This window comes from Phocoena phocoena, chromosome 9 (genome assembly GCF_963924675.1).
Source record: "Phocoena phocoena chromosome 9, mPhoPho1.1, whole genome shotgun sequence".
In the NCBI taxonomy this organism is placed as follows: Eukaryota; Metazoa; Chordata; class Mammalia; order Artiodactyla; family Phocoenidae; genus Phocoena; species Phocoena phocoena.
Window position 1 is genome coordinate 19,732,114 of NC_089227.1, and position 19,309 is coordinate 19,751,422.

The 19,309-nt window shown below is 39.0% G+C and overlaps 1 protein-coding gene across 2 annotated transcripts in view; it reads left to right on the forward strand.

Annotated features, from left to right (window-relative positions):
• Positions 1–19,309, forward strand: part of RELN (reelin) — a 522,720-nt gene that overhangs the window by 497,782 nt on the left and 5,629 nt on the right. Inside the window, exons 54-64 of one of the 2 annotated variants that reach the window (XM_065883760.1) lie at positions 921–1,096; positions 1,243–1,349; positions 2,443–2,685; positions 3,296–3,471; positions 7,091–7,164; positions 7,987–8,148; positions 8,885–9,042; positions 11,248–11,467; positions 13,273–13,470; positions 14,131–14,229; positions 18,802–18,807. In XM_065883760.1, coding sequence (XP_065739832.1) covers positions 921–1,096; positions 1,243–1,349; positions 2,443–2,685; positions 3,296–3,471; positions 7,091–7,164; positions 7,987–8,148; positions 8,885–9,042; positions 11,248–11,467; positions 13,273–13,470; positions 14,131–14,229; positions 18,802–18,807 — 1,619 coding nt within the window. The remainder of the gene's footprint in view (positions 1–920; positions 1,097–1,242; positions 1,350–2,442; positions 2,686–3,295; positions 3,472–7,090; positions 7,165–7,986; positions 8,149–8,884; positions 9,043–11,247; positions 11,468–13,272; positions 13,471–14,130; positions 14,230–18,801; positions 18,808–19,309) is intronic. The other variant, XM_065883761.1, reaches the window with a different exon arrangement.

Below are 19,309 nucleotides of genomic sequence, written 5' to 3' on the forward strand. Positions count from 1 at the left end.
CCGGAGCCTGTGCTCCGCAACGGGAGAGGCCACAACAGTGAGAGGCCCGCGTACCGCAAAAATAAAAAAATTAAAGGGCTTCCCTGGTGGCGCAGTGGTTGGGAGTCCGCCTGCCGATGCAGGGGGCGCGGGTTCGTGCCCCGGTCCGGGAGGATCCCACGTGCTGCGGGGCGGCTGGGCCCGTGGGCCATGGCCGCTGAGCCTGCGCGTCCGGAGCCAGTGCTCCGCGGCGGGAGAGGCCACAACGGTGAGAGGCCCGCGTACCGCAAAAAAAAAAAAAAAAATTAAAAAAAAAAAAAAAGAGTGAGACTAATAATTTATAACCACATTCTTTGGGGCCCCCAGTCAATAAATCCTTTGTATGGAAACTTTAAAAATACGTATTAGGTTTAAGGGTTCTGGATTCCTAAATCAATCTCCAAGGTCGGGGGCACGTACTACCAAGGAGAACAAGATAATCAGGGAATATTGGGGGGAAAGTGCTAAAACTGTTTTATTTTATCTTACTCCTTTAAATTTTCAATTTTTGTTCATGTTTCATAGAAACAAAATAAAGTACAAAAGTATTTTTATATAATATATAAATAAGTAAGTATATTTTGAGAGTACATGCGTAAGTAACGTTTTACCAGTAGGAGTATTACTATACTCAACTTTACAATTGTTTTATTTTAAGATTCTAGATTTTAAATTCCAATTATTAAACATTATTTAAGCAGTTTAAATGATCTTCAATATGTGATGGAAAAGAATACTATGGATGTATCCTGTTGGGTTTCTTTTAATATCTTTTGGAAAAGCATTTGAAATCAGCTCTAATTCTTTTCAAGTCCAAGATGTAATTCTGTATTGTCTTAACTATTCCATAATTATTCTTTAAAATTGTTATTTTTAAATACATGCCACTTAATTTTTTCCAGACTTTCCTGAAGGAACGCTTTGACAGTGAAGAAATCAAGCCTGATTTATGGATGTCCTTGGAAGGTGGAAGTACTTGTACTGAGTGTGGGATTCTTGCAGAGGACACTGCACTCTATTTTGGGGGATCCACAGTGAGACAAGCTATTACCCAAGATTTAGATCTCAGAGGGGCAAAGTAAGTCAATTTTTTGTTATTTTTGTCACAACTTAGTAAGTTGGCCCCCGAACCAGAACGCGTGTGGAAGAAGCTGTTATCCAGGACTTGAGTAGACAATTTGTTCTAATTAACTGTTCTGACGGATAATATGTGCTTGCGTTCAGATTCCTGCAATACTGGGGGCGCATCGGTAGTGAGAATAACATGACCTCCTGCCATCGGCCCATCTGCCGGAAGGAAGGCGTGCTGTTGGACTACTCTACCGATGGAGGCACGTTTTGGGGGTGAAAGCCACGCCCTGGAGCAGATTGCCACATTCCATCCAGTGCCCCTCAGCAAAGTCCCTGCAAAGCTTTGCTGACCTGGCAGTGCAAATAGTGAAAGCCACAAAGAGAAAGCTACAGACCTTGGTTGCATTACACGTTCTATATACGTGTGACTTCTGTGTTATACAAAATCTACCCAAAAAGGGACAAGAGAGAAATCACATTAAAAAAAATAAACTCCAAACTTTATGAATAAAGAAAATAATCACGATGCTTAGCTGAAGCTTGATTATAAATGATACAATTAAGAAATAAATTTTTGCTTGGTCTTCCAAGTAAAAGATAATTTTAAAAACATTTTAAAGTGTTTTAAAAAGCTTTTATGTGAACAAGCATGTAATAAATGCTATAGAAGAGCTCCAAGAAAACGTCATTAGTTGTGAAAAAAGATAGTCAGTTCGTGAGTCTGTCACACTTTTAACAAGATTCTGTTTCATTATTCTGAAGTAGCTGAAACCAGGCCAGTAGTACCATGAGGTCTTTAGAAAATCAGCTTTAGCAGATAGGTATCATTCTTAATAACTGGCAGATAAATAGATGACCCTGAAGTATTTTAGGGTATTCAAAAAGTGTTTTCTTAAGTAACGTAAACATTCCACCTACTCTCTTATCAGTTGATGACAGAAGCTTCATATTCGTCCAACAAATCACAAATTGCATAGAATTATAATAGCTATATTTAAAAATACTAGGAGTTCTTGTCCAGAAACATGCAAAACATGGGTGTTTCTCATTATTTATGAGAAATAATGCATATAGGAATCAAGAACAAAATTTTAGAAGCAGAAAGTATATAATTTTTACTTAAGTGTTTCTATTTGTGGCCAAGTATTTCTGAATACCCTTTTTCCCCATATATCATCAGCCTCATTTTGAAGCAATATGTATAAGTGGGGAACACTTACATTAAAGTCAGTGAAATCAGTTCTCATTATCTGGCTGAAGATTTCTTTGGGAAATTTACGGTAACTGCAGTATACTGGTGGTTTGTGGTGTTTTTTCCAGATATGTTACTTTTTTGGTGTATTTGCGTTATAGGAATTACTTGGACTTTGCTCCATGAGATGGATTATCAGAAATACATTTCTGTCAGACACGACTACATCCTTCTTCCTGAGGATGCTCTCACCAACACAACTCGACTTCGCTGGTGGCAGCCTTTTGTGATCAGCAATGGACTTGTGGTCTCCGGGGTAGAGCGTGCTCAGTGGGCACTAGACAACATTTTGATTGGCGGAGCAGAAATCAATCCCAGTCAACTGGTCGACACTTTTGATGATGGTAAGAAACAAGACATTGAACAATCTTTTCTGTGAGTCTTTTGTCTGCTTATGTCTTTACATGAGTTACTATATGAAAAGCCTTTAGATGAGTTCCTAGCACATATTTACTGATCAACGAATGTTAGCTATTATTTTGCACAATAGTTTATACATCTTCAAGGTTGGCTGCTTGTTGAAATGTCAACTAAGAATTTATGTTGAAATGTCAACTAAGACTTTAATAAATCTCATTAAAGACAAAATGTCTCGCTCTAAGTATAATTTGAAATTTCAGTAGCCCAAAATAATTTCTGTTTCTTTAGGAACTTCTGTGCAGAGATACACATTGTATTGGTTTGAAAGTATACCAGGAAAAATTTTGCAGTGGGGAAAGTTACCGGTCTAGCAATTACATTTTAAAAGTTGAGTAATCATTGTTCTAGCATTTAATAATCTTTTCTAGATGTGATTTCTCATCTTGGATTTGTATATTATACCAATTAAATAAAATAAAAGTCAATCTTAAAGAGTAAGCAAAGAGCTAGAGCATAGACATTCAAGTAGTTCAACTCTAAACCAATTAATTCAAGAGAATAACATGCCATATTGCTTCCAATTTACCTTAACAGAAGGCACTTCCCATGAAGAAAACTGGAGTTTTTACCCTAATGCAGTGAGGACAGCAGGATTCTGTGGCAATCCATCCTTCCACCTCTACTGGCCAAATAAAAAGAAGGACAAGACTCACAATGCACTCTCCTCCAGAGAACTCATTATACAGCCAGGATACATGATGCAGTTTAAAGTAAGGGGAAGCGGCTCTTCCAGAGTCTGCATTACATTGGGGGGAGGGGGTATAGAGAGAATACTTATTTGAACAACTCCAAGGAAATGATTGATCTCATTCATTAAAAGAGACTTTATCAATAAGAGAAGTTATCTTTCACAAAGACCTTTATCTTGTAGGATTATTTGAACACAGGTTAAAATCTAAGTATATTGGGACATAGCAAGAAATGTAACTGTATTGTATCTCAGATTGTAATCTTGAGTTCACGTTTCCAAACTTGGAAATAAAAAGCTCAAATAGGCACATCTGCCTATTAGTTTCTTTGTCTCTGTCCCTTTCTGTCTGTCTCTCTCCTCCATTTCTCTAACACTTTCTCTTTATGCCTATTTCATACATCAAGCCACTTTGCTTCTTTTTTTTTTTTTGCGGTACGCAGGCCTCTCACTGTTGTGGCCTCTCCCGTTGCGGAGCACAGGCTCCGGACGCGCAGGCTCAGCGGCCATGGCTCACGGGCCCAGCCGCTCCGCGGCATGTGGGATCTTCCCGGACCGGGGCACGAACCCGTGTCCCCTGCATCAGCAGGCGGACTCTCAACCCCAGGGAAGCCCCACTTTGCTTCTTTATCTATCCTTTTTCATTATGTCTTTCCATTTTTCTTTTGTCTCTGACTTCCAAAAACAAACCTGAACATTAGCCCAATTGGAACTTCCCAAATCCTCAAAGATTTGAAAAGGACTCTCACTTCTTATAATTGCATATTTTATTCATATAGAAGAATGGAAGGGAAGGCATAGGAGGTAATTAATAGACAATTAGAGAGAAAGATAAAGCAATATCAATTAATGTCTTTCTCACTGAAGAACACACTAAAAAGGGGTATTACAGAAATGCAGTTTATTACTAGATCATTTTAAAGAGACAGATCAGTTCTAATACCCTTATTTAAAAAGATGTGCTATAATCACAATTAATAGTAAGAATCCTTATCAGTATAATAAAAGTGTATTCACAGCTGGGAGAAGGGGAAAATGAGGACTTATTATGTGTAAGGTTTCAGTTTTGCAAGATGAAAAATTCCTAGAGATACGTTGAAAAAACAAAAAAATTTTCTGGTTTCCTCAGCTCTGTATTAAACTCTCCTTCAGAGACTGTAGGGTGAGGCAAGCCCCCCAAATGCTACCACTCCCTTAGGACTTTCTTTAACTTAGTGATATGAAGGATGCTCAAGGTCATGTCCAGTGTTACACCACCCCTAATTCCAAGCCACGTCCCTTAAGGCTTTCCCTCTACCAGGCTCACATCAGAGCATTTTTTGATTAAGTTGGTTAGAACCTCCTCTTTTGCTGCCTCTATCAACCCAGAACTGAAGAGACTGAAATTTTCTCTAGCCAAGTCAATTTGTTCCTTAAAAAAAAAAAAGCTTGTCCCCAGAAATTTAATGATTAAAGGGTCACTAAATCTGCATTTTTACAGTCACCATAGAATGGTTACCGGTATATGTGTGGCTGAGTTGCTTTGCTGTGTGCCTGAAACAACATTGTTAATCGGCTACACTCCAACATAAAATAAAACGTTTAAAAAATTAAAAAATAAAGTCACCCTAGACTTTCTAAACACCATATCCATAACAGCTTTCACCCATTCCTCATTTTTCCTTTTCTTTGTACTATTTGGCACTCTTTTCCTTGTCTTCTCCAGCTCGTGAAATTCTCTTTGCTATTGGCTTCTGGGTTCTCTGCTGCTTCTCCTCTTACCTTCTTGATATCCACATCTGTCTCCTTTTTGGTTCCTCTTCTTCCCTCAACCTGGTAAATATCAGCATTTTTTAGTACTTCTCCCTGGCTTTCTTCTCTCTTCACAGACATTCTCACCTTTGGAAACTTCACTCATCCTCTGGCTTCAAATATCACATCTTTAAGAGCAACTCCCAGATCTGCATATCCAACCTTGACTGGCCCATCAACAGTCAATTCAGTACTTTTAATAGCCTGTGTACATTTCTACACCTTTGTCTTAATGGCACCTCAACTCAACATGTCTAACAGTGAACTTCATATCTTCCTGCCCCATGCCCACTTCTCTTTCTGATTTTCCTATTTCTCTTGATGGCACTCCCTGTCACCTATTCACTGGCTCTAAATTTTAATTTAGTCTTTGACTTTTCACTTTTCACATCTAATCAGTTACTACATCCTTTTAATTCTAATTCCCAGTGTTCCTGGCACCCATCCCATCTCCTCTGTTTGCACTATTACCACCTTTATTCTGGCCCTAATTAAATGAGTAGGCCATTGAGTAGTCCTTTCCTTTCTAATCTCTCTCCACTCCCACCTGTCTTCAACAGCACAGTCAGATTGATTCTTACAAAGCACAGCTTTGACCCCATCATTCCACTGCTCATTAACCCTTAATGACTCCCCACTGCCTACCAAATTAAGATCAAACACCTTTGACTACAACTCATGGTCTGTCAAACTCAACCAATCTTTCCAACCTCCTCCACCAATATTCCACATACTCTACACTTAGACCAAAACACACCACACGCTGCACTCCAGACATGCCACAGTGCTTTCCCACCCAAATGTCTTTCTCCCGTCTCTGCCTCTCAGACTCTTCCCATTCTTCAGGGACAGTTCACATACACTCTACCTGATGAATTCTTTTCTATTTTTTTAATTGAAATATATTTGACATATAGCATTGTGTAAATTTAGGGAATACAACATGTTGATTTGATACATTTATATATTGGAATATGATTGCCACAATAGTGATAATTAGCACCTCTATCACGTCACACAATTATCTTTTCTTTTTGTAGTTGGAATAATTTAGATCTCCCACTTCTGATGAACTATTTTGTAACCTACTTAATAAGATTCAATCTCTCCTTCCTGTGAAGCACCACAGCATTTTAATTGTATGTGTTCTGGTTTCCATTTCCACTATTGGAATATACTTTGTATTCTATCTCTGAAACCAGGGTTGTTTTATGAATAAGCGTATAGTCTAAAGTTATTAGCATTAACCTTCCCTACTATCAGCGCTGAAATAGGACTTATTGATTGAGTAGATGATTAGAACTCAAATTTGAATCACCAAATTTTTCTAGCATTTATGCATTATTGATGATTCAAGCATTTAATTGCACATAATATGGAATGCTTTTATTCATACGGAAATGGAAAAAGACTAGGAATAAATATTAAGTAATTAAAAATGGCTATTTTTAATTTCAAATAAAAATTTTATGGTAGCATCAATGAAGATAGGATATCAATGAAAATGTTTTGAAACAATGATACTTTGTTTCCTTCCTTTAATTCTCCAAATACTGCTTTCCTTTTGACCAATTTATCTTCCCCAAATTTATGATTAATATGTTATACTAATTAAGTAAATAGAAATAGTATTTTTTTAAACTTAATTCTCGTCTCCTTGCAAAATGGCATGACTTTAACAAAGGTCCAAAGAATGTATTCTTAGTGTCCTGGCAGGCTGCTCTTTAAAAGCTTCTCTGAATACTTCTTGATTACTTTTCAGAGTCATAATGAACAGAGATGGGATTTCTAATTAATGAGAGGTATTATTTAGTCTAGCCTGACACATATCAATTGTTTGCTTGTTTTAGATTGTGGTGGGTTGTGAAGCTACTTCTTGTGGTGACCTTCATTCCGTAATGTTGGAGTACACTAAGGATGCAAGGTTTGTGAAACAATGTTTTACATTTCCTCCAAACAAGAATATACAATTCAAATGTTTGTCTGTTTTTAAGGCAGCTGCTTATAGGGGAGCATTCTTATGTATTAAAAGTGGCAGTTCCTGTGTATACATGTAAAAATTTCATTTGTATAAAATTCACACACGTATCTTATTTTCAAATTTTTCCTTCAAACCAAGAAAAATCAATGTTATATTACGCGGCAGCCAACAAACTTTACATTGTAAGTTAAGTGAGACACTAAGTTTGTCCTCAAAGTAGAACCCTCTTTTATTCACGTTGCTTGTTCTCAGCCAACCCTAATAAAAATATAGATCAATGAAAGGTCTGAACATGCTTTAGCTACAGTCACACCTCCTAAAGCATAGTAGCAGTACCGAGCATCAGTCTGACAGAGGAAGGTTGCCTTGTTGGTGCTGGCAGGCCTGCCTCTCACCACCACTTTGAAAAATGAATTATAGTGAGAAAGTTTGGGTAGATAGAGAACTTTGTCAGTCGACTCCAGGTGTAGTTCTTGTAACAATATCAGTGGGAGGAAGTCGCTAGAATGCCACTCTGTTCCTGCCATCATTTTATTCTGTCATCTGTGAGTATATTAATGTGCCTGGAAAGAGTTAGGATCTATCTCATATGAGACAGTTTTCAATTTTTCTTTTTATTATCTGTAATTATAAATATATATAGGAAATAGGAAAGTTACATTAAAATGTCTTAATTTAACCCAGCCCTAAAGCATTCCCTTGACATAAGACAGGTCATGTATTTCTCTGAAGAGCTGTCTAATGCAGCCTTTTTGGTTTCTGCAGGTCCGACTCCTGGCAGCTCGTTCAGACCCAATGCCTTCCTTCCTCTTCAAACAGCATTGGCTGCTCCCCCTTCCAGTTCCATGAAGCCACCATCTACAATGCTGTCAACAGCTCCAGCTGGAAGAGAATCACCATCCAGCTGCCTGACCATGTCTCCTCCAGGTAGGTTGCATACTAAGGTCAACTTGGTGGAATCATCTGCCTGTCTCGGCAGAGCACATACAATGAGGCGAGAGCAACTGATAAAATGAGGCTAGACTTTTAGTTGCAGCCCTAGTACCCTTACCCCTCATCTCCCCCTCCTCTCACCAACCCACGCCCCTAAATGGCAATTGTATGTCCCAAAAAGAAATAGGATCTTGTTTGTAAATGATTCATACACGTCAGATTTTCTTTTGATTAAATACCACAGCACACACCAAACTCAATCACAGGCCCAGAGTCACAAATGCCCAGAGACTTGGACTTGGCACCGTATCTGCCCCGGTGTTCTGTGCCCCCAAAGGCTGTGCTGCTCCTCCCAGAATCAGTGCCCTCTGGGTTATGCCAGGCTGGTTGGGTTACGCAAAGCTGCAGGGTAAATATAATGGAGCACAGTCTTCCTAGAGCAGCATTTATTTTCCTCAAAGATTTGAAAATGATACACCACTACAGGAAAAATAGGTTTATTACGGAACAGAATAGGAAATTCACGTAAAATTTTCAGGGCTTTTGGGGTATATACTCCTAGAATGTGAGGGGTACACATTCACTCACCTCCACCAATTGGATGCTTCGGGGAGAAGTTTGGGAAGCCCTTTTCTTAGAAATAGCCCCCATTCCCAGAGGCTGGATGCTGGATGTAGCCATGGAAAATAACAGCCTCCTGAATCCCTTCTGCTCTCTGTGGGACTTTCAGTGCAACCCAGTTTCGCTGGATCCAGAAGGGCGAAGAAACGGAGAAGCAGAGCTGGGCAATTGACCACGTGTACATCGGGGAGGCTTGCCCCAAGCTCTGCAGTGGGCACGGGTACTGCACCACCGGCGCCATCTGCATCTGCGATGAAAGTTTCCAAGGTCAGAATCCCATTTTGTCGTTCTTGACACAGGAGACCGTGGAGTTCTCATCTCAACATGTGTGCAAAGGCTGCTAGGAAATGGATAGAAACTCTGGCCTGAGGGATTTGAGATAGATGATACACCCTTTGATCACATAGATATTTACCTCTGGAATGAATTACCAAGGTTAATTTTATGCTATGTTCCTTGAATTTTTAAAAATGCAGATTTTATCCTCCCAGGATATTCTATAGTACCTCACGTCCTCCAACTTCTGTATAACTCCCTGCTCCAACCCCTACCTTTCACACTTGACTTCCACTCTGGACCTCTCTTCTGCCTGGCCTGGCTGCCTGTCCCTAGATACTAGACCAATATTCCTTCTCCCTGGACCAGGAAAGGAGCAGCCACTGTCCTCCCAAGATGGAGCCAACAATTCAAGATGTTCTGTTTCCCAGGTCACTCTGTCACATACGAAAAAACCTTCATGACTCAAAAAAACATACTCTCACTGCTTGAATTTCCAGAGGCTAACTGTGTATTTGGGGCAGAGTATTCAGTCAACTCCTAACAGGAGATTGCTGTGTCAGCCTGTTTGAAGGCCTGCAGCCCTGCTTTCTTTTTTTTTTTTTTTTCGGTACGCGGGCCTCTCACTGTTGTGGCCTCTCCCGCTGCGGAGCACAGGCTCCGGACGCACAGGCTCAGCGGCCATGGCTCACGGGTCCAGCCGCTCCGCGGCATGTGGGATCTTCCCGGACCGGGGCACGAACCTGTGTCCCCTGCATCGGCAGGCGGACTCTCAACCACTGCGCCACCAGGGAAGCCCCCTGCTTTCTTTTGATGCAATGTTTCTCATAGGTTTCAGCCTCTATGTTACAAAGTTCACTCTATCCAATTACCATTATACCCTTGGAGCCTAATAGCAATGCACAGTAAATCTTTTCTGAGTGAATCCTTACACTGCCTCATCCTTTACCATTTACACAGTATCCACCAATACATTCAGCAGAGTCATTTAGTATTTATGATATTCCCCATAAATTAGCTATGGTTAATATCATCATTCCCACTTTACAGGTAAAGAATCTGAGGCTCAGGGAGGTTAAGTGACTTGCCTAAGGTCACATAGCAAGTACATGTCAGTAAGAAGACCAGAACTCAAGTTGTCCTTTCCAGTCAGCCTTGCTGTCTCTCAGAGCTGAGAGAGTTATCCAAAGAGGACCAAATTATATAGCTTCCCCAAGGGTACAATGGAAGAACCCATAGATTTGAATTGAGTAGAATCCATTTAGATTTCTTGGTGGATGCTACTTCCTTGCCTCCAAGTGAAATGAGTATGGTAAATGTAGACCGCTGCACATCTCTGAGGTTAGAAATTACTTAGCTGCCAACTTTTTCCCCTGGTCTCATTACCGCTGAGACCAACTGGGTCTGTTTGTATATTAGCTGGAGAGTTTGAACTTTAGGCAAAGGAACAAATCAAGTGTCTCACAAGGAGTCCTAGGTGTCTGGAATGTGCCCTCTTCTCTGATCCAACAGAGCTATGACCTTTTGATTTTGAACTATTGTACACGTTGAGAAAAGTTGTGCTGTTGCAATGAAGGAGAAATGCGAAGACGTACACATTAGCTAAAGTAGCACCTTCCTTAAATGCCCATATTTCAGATCTGTGGTCTCTGAGAGACACTTCCAGTTTTTTATTCATGTATTTATCCCAGCTTCATGATGGAATATTTTATATGTGCTCAATATTGTGCTAGGTGCTGGGATCCAACAATGAACAAAATATAGACTCTGCTGTCAGGAATCATCATATATAAGAGCTAGAAGGAGAACAAGAACATGACTTATTTTCTGCTACAAAATCACACTAGGGGACCAGAAATTAGGTTGTCTCTAATGCCGGGGTGAGATCACCCTCTGGAGATATGTCATTGGTAAACATACAGGCCCAGCCAGATGCTGTAGTTTTTTAACAATGGGCTTATACAAGAAATAAGCACATTAGCACCTACATATTTTAGTAAACATTGACTCAAAGATAATGGTATTTTTCAGCAACACAAGTCAACTGAAATAAAAGAGAAACATGTACTTCTGGGAGTCTGTATCTGCTTGGTATTTTGTCATTCTTACAATAAATCTGAAATTGAATGCTTGTTCTTAATCTTTGATGATTCTGCTTGTTCCAGCTAATTTTTGCAACTCTTCCTTTCCCTTTAGGAGATGATTGCTCTGTTTTCAGTCATGATCTTCCCAGTTACATTAAAGATAATTTTGAGTCCGCAAGAGTCACTGAGGCAAACTGGGAGACTATTCAAGGTGGAGTGATAGGAAGTGGCTGTGGGCAGCTGGCACCCTATGCCCATGGAGACTCACTCTATTTTAACGGCTGTCAAATAAGGCAAGCTGCCACCAAACCTCTGGATCTCACTCGAGCAAGGTAATACAACTCCCAGGTTGTAGTCCAGACATAGAATCAGTCACAGGCGCCTCATTGTCTGCTGTTAGCCATGATCATGAACTTCATGGCACAGGTGTCACTAAGCAGTGGAAACCTAAATATCATCTGAATTTGGTATGAAAAAGCATTATATGTTTTCACAACTCAGAATTATGCTTTGCTTAAATTTAGTGTAGAATTACCTTGTATCTCTTCACACACACTGGCTGAGTGTTGGTAACATAGGCATAAGCCTGGAGAAATGGCCAAATATAAGAAATGGATAAGTGTATCACATCAACATGTTGAACACCGTGAACTTATACAATGTTAGAGGCCAGTTGTATCTCAATAAAGTTGACAAGAATAAATAATTGGTTATGAATAATCTATATAGATAATTTAATATGGAACATATGCAAGCATGTAAATATAAATGTGAATGTGAAGAAGATTCGTAGTAATGCAAACATACATATTCCTGTATTTAGCATATGTAGCTATAAAAGGAAGTGGAGGACCGATGGCTGGATGGCTGGGAACTTTAAAAGTTCACATGCTTTATGAGTTGCACGGTAATGCAGAATAGAGAGGACAGAGAAAAAGAGACCCAAGAGGGTTCCTTCCCCACCTGCCCTTCCCAGCTCTACCACCTTAGCCAGAGCAAAAATAGCTTATTGTCTGTGTAATTCAAGAAGAGATTCCAAGGCTTTATAAAGGTTGCAAAGTACTAGACTACTCACTGAATGCTGAAAAGTGCGTGAGTATTTTTGAGAATTAAATGTTGGGTTAGTGGAAATGTAGATGTTTGCTTGAAGCTTAATATTAGTAACGTATTTTCAGAGGCAGAAAGGCAGGTTGGGGGGCCTTCGATATGATAAACAATAAAAATATTAAAAAATTAATTCCTGTAGAGTAACCATATAACTAACCATAGATACCAGAAGTTGTTGTGTCCGCCCATCCCCAATTTTTTTCCTACCAAAAAAGATGTACATCATCTAGATCAACCTGATGTCTTCCTTGACCCCATATATAGCTACAACTAGCCACTTAGTTAATGACTGCACACCATGTCATGCAAGTAACTGCTTTAAATTGATTAATGCATTGAAATAATGCATTTACCAGTTTAAGTCAGGCTCTTTATTTGACCACCTGTTAATCACTAGGAATCTTACGAGGATAGATTTCCTATGTTTAAAAGCTGTATCTTTTAAGGGCAAGGATGCCTGTGAAAAACAAAAGGACACGTCAAACACGATAGCAGATATTGTCCAGAGCCTGTGTGTCTAACACAGTTTTCCCTCTGCTCTGATCTCCAGACATCCTTTCCTAAAATAAACGTGATGATTTATCCGTGTCCAGATTCTGTCCAGCTTGAAGCTATTTGTAAAAAGCATGTAGCATAAATACTGTGGTTTTATTTCTTGTCCTCTCCATGTCCTCAGCTGCCTATTTGGCCCATATCACTTTGCAGAGAACAGAAGGTGTTTCAGGAGAAATACTCTAACAAGGTTTCTAATATCATAAGAAGAAAAAAGATCTTTGAAAGTCAAGATTTTCACTGTGTAGAGCACCAGCCTTCTGGGCTTATTTTTCATATGTATGATGTAAAAGATAAGTTCAATAAATTTTGTTATTTATGTGACTTAGTCATAAGACTGGATGCTTCTATTTTTACTATATTATGAACGTGAAAATTATGGACTTTAGGAACGAGAAAGATAAAAAAAGTAGAACGTATAACTCCTTGAATACTTCCTGACTTTTGTTTACACATGGTTTCCCCTGTGTTTGTTCAGCAAAATCATGTTTGTTTTGCAAATTGGGAGTACGTCGCAGACAGACAGCTGCAACAGCGACCTGAGTGGCCCCCACTCCGTGGACAAGGCCGTGCTGCTGCAGTACAGCGTCAACAACGGGATCACCTGGCACGTCATCGCGCAGCACCAGCCGAAGGACTTCACACAGGCTCAGAGGGTGTCCTACAACGTCCCCCTGTAAGCGGTCAGAGAGCAAAAGCATGGTGTCACACATGATCCTAACAATAAACAGTGTTTGGTGAAGTTACTGAACCAACGCCGCAAAAGTAGGTGGTGGCAGAACCAAGACTAATCCAGATCTCCAGAGTTGTGTTACCGTTTTCTATTATGACAACAGGCACAACTGGGAGCCAGGATAAGGTCGAGAGGGAAGAGAGAAAAGCAATTAAATTCAAGGGTGCGTTGTGCATATTTCCCTCCCAGTAACCACTGTTTCTAGTCGTTTAGGAAACAACATTTTTAATCTTCTGCTGGGTACACCGGTTTAAAAATTTGCTGAGGATAGGCAGCTTAGTCAGTTTTGCCTGGCATGGTACCCCAGCGTCTAGTACGGTGCCCATCACATAGAAGGCACGTCACATTTGTTGACTAAAGATGTGACTCTTCCAGGTACTAGTGGAGCAAGGGGAAGAAGGGAGAGAGATGTAGAAGGATTGCAAATCCTTGAGTAGCCAATAAAACTTGATGCTGCCACTATGACCTGAGCAAATCTAAATTCCATACCCAAAGTTATGTTGATTAAGATTAGACTATTGTAGTTGAAGTCTGGAAGTCACCTACCAGAAGGTTCTCTGTGTTCTAGTGTTTAATCTCTCTGTCCTTCTATCTGTGACCCAGGGAGGCACGGATGAAAGGAGTTTTATTGCGCTGGTGGCAGCCACGCCACAATGGAACAGGTCATGATCAATGGGCTTTGGACCATGTGGAGGTCGTCCTGTGAGTATCTGATACATAGCATCTCGTGTCCATTTCAGAAAGGTTTGAAATTTCTTTGATATGGCATGCTCCTTAATTCAGTAAGAACTGTCCCTGATGAGAAACCCCCATGGAACCACTTTGGCTTATACTCTTCCACAATTGCAAACTACAGCTCTAGTCAACAGTGAAATAACAAAGCCCCAAATATAATTTAATATAACTTAGAAAACTTCAATAAGCAAAGGTTTATTTAAGGGTTTGACAATATTACTTAAATTGGATCGAACAGAAGTCTCCAGGTAAATGGGAAACAATGCCTACTACCAGATCTGAGTTGCCTTATAAAATGGAATGACACCCTGAAAAGAAAAAGGATCTGTACTGGTCTATGTATCACTAGGACATGTGCCCAATTACAAACACCAAACACCTGTCCTAGCAACAGATGCCTGGGGCATTCTTCCATTTAATGACATGGTCAAAACTAGAAGAAAGAATTTGTGGTTTCAGATGCCTCGTGACCAATCCCAGCGCCTAAGAAGTCAAGGGCGTTCCCCATGGTTTCTCCCATAGAATAAAGTTGTCAGCGCTCTCACCTAACTGGGTTGACTGTTCCACAGTGAGATGACTTGCTTTTTCTCTAACAATCTAGTTCCTGTAGAACTGGAATGCTTATGTCTCGACGGGTTCGGACTGATGGCTCCAAGTGGTTGGCAAGGAGAGGCGAATCTTCTCGGTAGATAGGTTCAAATGTTCATTCTGTTTACCAGATCGAAAACGAAATCAGTCCCTTGGCTGATTTCAGTCATTTTGAAAGCAAATTTAAGTGATTAATTGGTAGGAAACCTACCAGATTTGTTTTCTTTCAATCATAGCCATGAGCTGAATCTTGAGTTAGCCCTCGTCTTAGTTTTCACTGAGGCACCTGCTTGCATGGCATCCATGTCAATCCCCAAATCCAAGAGCAACCCGGTTCCTACACAAGCTCCCACTGTGCGCTCTGCTGCTTTGGACAACTTGCTGGGCTCTGCCTCCATAAGATAAAGTTGAAGTTTAAAGTAACAGTCCAGACTCACTTGAACCTATATTATGAGGCTGATGTTTTACTTAGATTTTGATTTCCTCAGACTGCATTATTCCAGGAGAATAGACTAACCTGGGCTCTAAAACGAATGATGTATGGTGAGTTCAGAGAGAGAGAGATCCAGACAGACCAAAACCCAACCCTCTAGCCATTATGCTCTGGCTACTTTCCTTTCAGAGCAGCGCTTCTCAATCTGATTGAACATCAGGATCACTTAGGAGCTTTTGGAAGCATCAATGAGTGTCCCAATGTCCATGCCCATACCTACGGGTTAGTTGCTTTAAATTGATCTTCAGTGAGACCTGAGCATCGGTCTTTTTTAAAAGCACCTCAGTTCATTCTAATAAACTGGTTGAGAATCAAATTTAGAGTCAATAACCAGTTTTTATCTTTCAAGTCTCTTGCCAAGACAGTTTACATTAATGGGGCTTCCTGTGCCTGACAAAGCATTACCAACTTTTATGGAAGGTTCAAAGCTTGACAGTCCTCAATAGAAGGCAGGATGCTAATACTGACCTTGGGTAGATACGACAGTTGTTAACATGTCATGTGTTTGAAAGGATATTTCTTATCCCCCCATCCAACCAAGCAATTGCAGTTATCCATTTTGGATTTCAAAGGCATATTATCACCACAGTTCCCTCCCGTGTACTAAGATTAAAGAGTAGGTGGGGTCAGAAGTACAAATGTACTCCCTGGTGTAAAATAACCCCTTTACAATTTGGGAGCAGAACAGTGTTGACCTGCTGCCTCAGAGGTTCTCACCACCCAGCTCCCCAGGGAACCTTCTGGCATACCTGCTGTTGGTATTAATTTTTATAAGCAGTAACCAGAATCATGATATTATTACAAGAATCAAGGTCAGATTATATAAGATACCAGAAACCTAGCATTTCTGGTATTTTTCTGGAGCAATAATCTGTATTTATAAAGACTTCACTTTTATTCCATCTCCAGAATTTTAAGACTTCGAAGAATTTAGGCACCTGTCTGCTCTTATTCTGCAATGATTGTTTCAAAGTCTCAGGGCACTAAAACATTTCAAATGAGAAAAGAGCATTGCCACACATGCAGAGTATTGCATGACTTGAGTTTTATTCAGTCTTCTTTTGGTGAATAATTTTAAATTATAACTTTACATGTGTAACCGTAAAATTTTATATATTTATATAAATATGTGTGTGTATATATATAATATGTTAAAATTTGTTAAAACTAAAGGAGTCACTTTGTTTTCCTTCTTTTTTGGAAAGAAGAAATACTTCATAAAGCTGAGTTCAATCAATGAGTTGTTTAAAAAATACGGTACAAAGAAATTATATTTTCAGAACTATGTTTTTGATGTTTTGCTCTTGTCTTAGGATTTAATATTTCTATGCCACTGTATTCTTTCAAACTGCTTATTTTCAGAAGAGTCGCAAAAAGTTTTAAGGCATTTGCTAGTTAATATTCCCTTAGTAGCTCTACAAAACAGTTACTTTAATTTATTCATTTGATGAGCTTAAAAATGAAGTTCCAGATAATTCAGAAAAATAAAATATAATAATTTTTCCAAGTGTCTTGCAACCAAGTAAAGCACAAAGAAGCCAGCCAAGGTTCATGTCACAATTCACAAATATTACTAATTATAACTTTGCTGCAGTAGATGTATATTTAGAAATGGAGAGGTGGAATACTCCCATAAAACCCTATTAAATTCAAAATATCCTCCTAATTAACTATACTTTTGTATAATAACACTTAGTTATAGGAACTAATAATGTTAACTCCTTAAGTGTGGAGGGAACAGGAGGCTGAGGTGCATATCTCAAGAGATACAAGCCCTGCCTAATTGAAGGCCACAGATAGGGCAACTAATATGTTTTTTGCAACCAATGGTTGGGGGTATACATTTTTAGAACACATTTTCTTTTCTGAGTAAAGATTGGCCCTAATCTAGCTTTATTACCATAGTTCAGCTTTTGTGCATGTGCACTAAGGAAACATGCTAAAAACTCCTAGAAAGAAAAACTGGTCACGCATGGTATCTTGAGTCTAACCTCAGTACTGCCCATATGAACCAAGAAGATACATGAGTTTGATAAGAAAAAAATGTAGCACTTTTGAAAATATTTCAGAGTTTAGGAGTGCATCCTAAATGAGCAAGATAGAGAATATATTTTTAATTTAATGGTTTAATTCTAAAATACTCCATCCAGAAGGATTTGAGTTTCATAAATATGGATATACAGAATAAGCCCCACACCATAAAGATAAAAACCACAGTTTTAGCATTTAACGAGCGAAGTCATTTATGCCTTATGCTTGTTTGAGAGTGTAATCTCCCCACTCTGATGATGTTTTTCAATAAAACCTGCACATGAAAAGCACTTCATGATGATAAGCCCTTGCTAATCTGCCACAGAACAGATGAACTGAATTGACAGATCACTTTTTTCCAGCCTCACTAGCTTACAAAAAGTCCTCATCCGTAAAGTCTGAGTGACGCAGCTTAACAGTCATTGACAATCAAGCATCAGAAACCTAATTTCTCTGAATTCATTGGCTAGTGTAGAATATTTGTTTTTCAGTAAATGTTTTTGAATACACTTGGGCAGATCCCTCACAAGATCCATGCTGGTGGGGTTCTTCTTAGGATAAAAGGGAATCCTTTGTCTTATTGCTGGGCACTCATCCTTCTACCCTAAGAATCTCCCTCACCCAACTATGCATTTCATTCACACATCACATTTCCTGTGTACGTGTCTAAGTCACAACCTGTCATGTGTACAATGAAGCGGGCCAATTTTTGCATGTGTACCTTGAAAGCAAATTGCTCAGTAAAGAGTCAGCCTTTGTGAATTGATTTACTAAAAAGTGAATTATTACCACATTTGCTGAGAATTGGAAATGAATATGCTGCTAACTATGGTCTTAAAGGCATTTATCAGATTTTATAATATGAGTTCCATCATGGCCATTCCCTCATGTATTCATTATCAAGATACTGTCACATTTTTGGCACAAATGATTTATGGAGAACAGCATATTACATTTGTTGCAAAGCATATTTATCCTTTATTAAATTTGATTGTGTTGTTTGATATAGAGGACTTACGTATTTTTAAGAGCCCATTCCTTAATATATTCAGGAATAAGTATGTTCTAAATAATTGAAAAATCAAATAATAAAATTAATGGTAGTTATTAAACTATTACTTTCATATTTATACTTTATATGCAACATTTATGCCAAATGTAGTACTATAACTACATGTACCTTGACATACGGTTATGAGCAAATATTGCATGTTGCATTACATAGAAAAGTTAAATATATGTATATATTAGGTATAGAAGAATAAGAAATAACTTCTTTAATTTTTATTTTCAAAAGAGATGAAAAATCCTATATCGCATCTAAACCTGATCAGACTTTTATGACTAATCACAGTGCTGCATGTGTTGAAAGGCATTTTTTAACTTGTGTTATATTTCATTATTTGCTGTCATTGGTTTTCCACTAGAGTAAGGTAAGTCTTCTTACTAATTCTGGGGAACTGTTTACTAATAGTTTCATCAGTGTTACCTACGTTAACTGAGAAGTTTTGTAGAAGACCTTTGCAACTGAAAAAAAACCTGTGAAAACAAAGTTATATGTGATACTGAAATATACTGGAACACTTGAAACCTATATCATGTAAACTCGGAGTTCGGCCAAATTGTGGTAATTTTCTGATGTATACAATACGGGGCACAAGAGCATAGATCAGAGTGCCAATCAGCATTCCTTCATTTGAATGTTTGACTCTGTGCCTGGGATTTTGTTAGGTGCTCTTGAAATGTTAACAGTTTATAAGTGTGTTATGAGGGGAAAGTAAAAATAGAAATGTGTGGAAAAGAGCTAGGGGCTCTGATTAAATGCAGTGTCTTTCAAAAGATCTCTTGTGCTGGACATGAGTGAGGATGCCTAGACTTCTTAATTCTATTCTAAGTTAATAAACGAACAGGCAAAAGGGAATGGGTTTATTCATA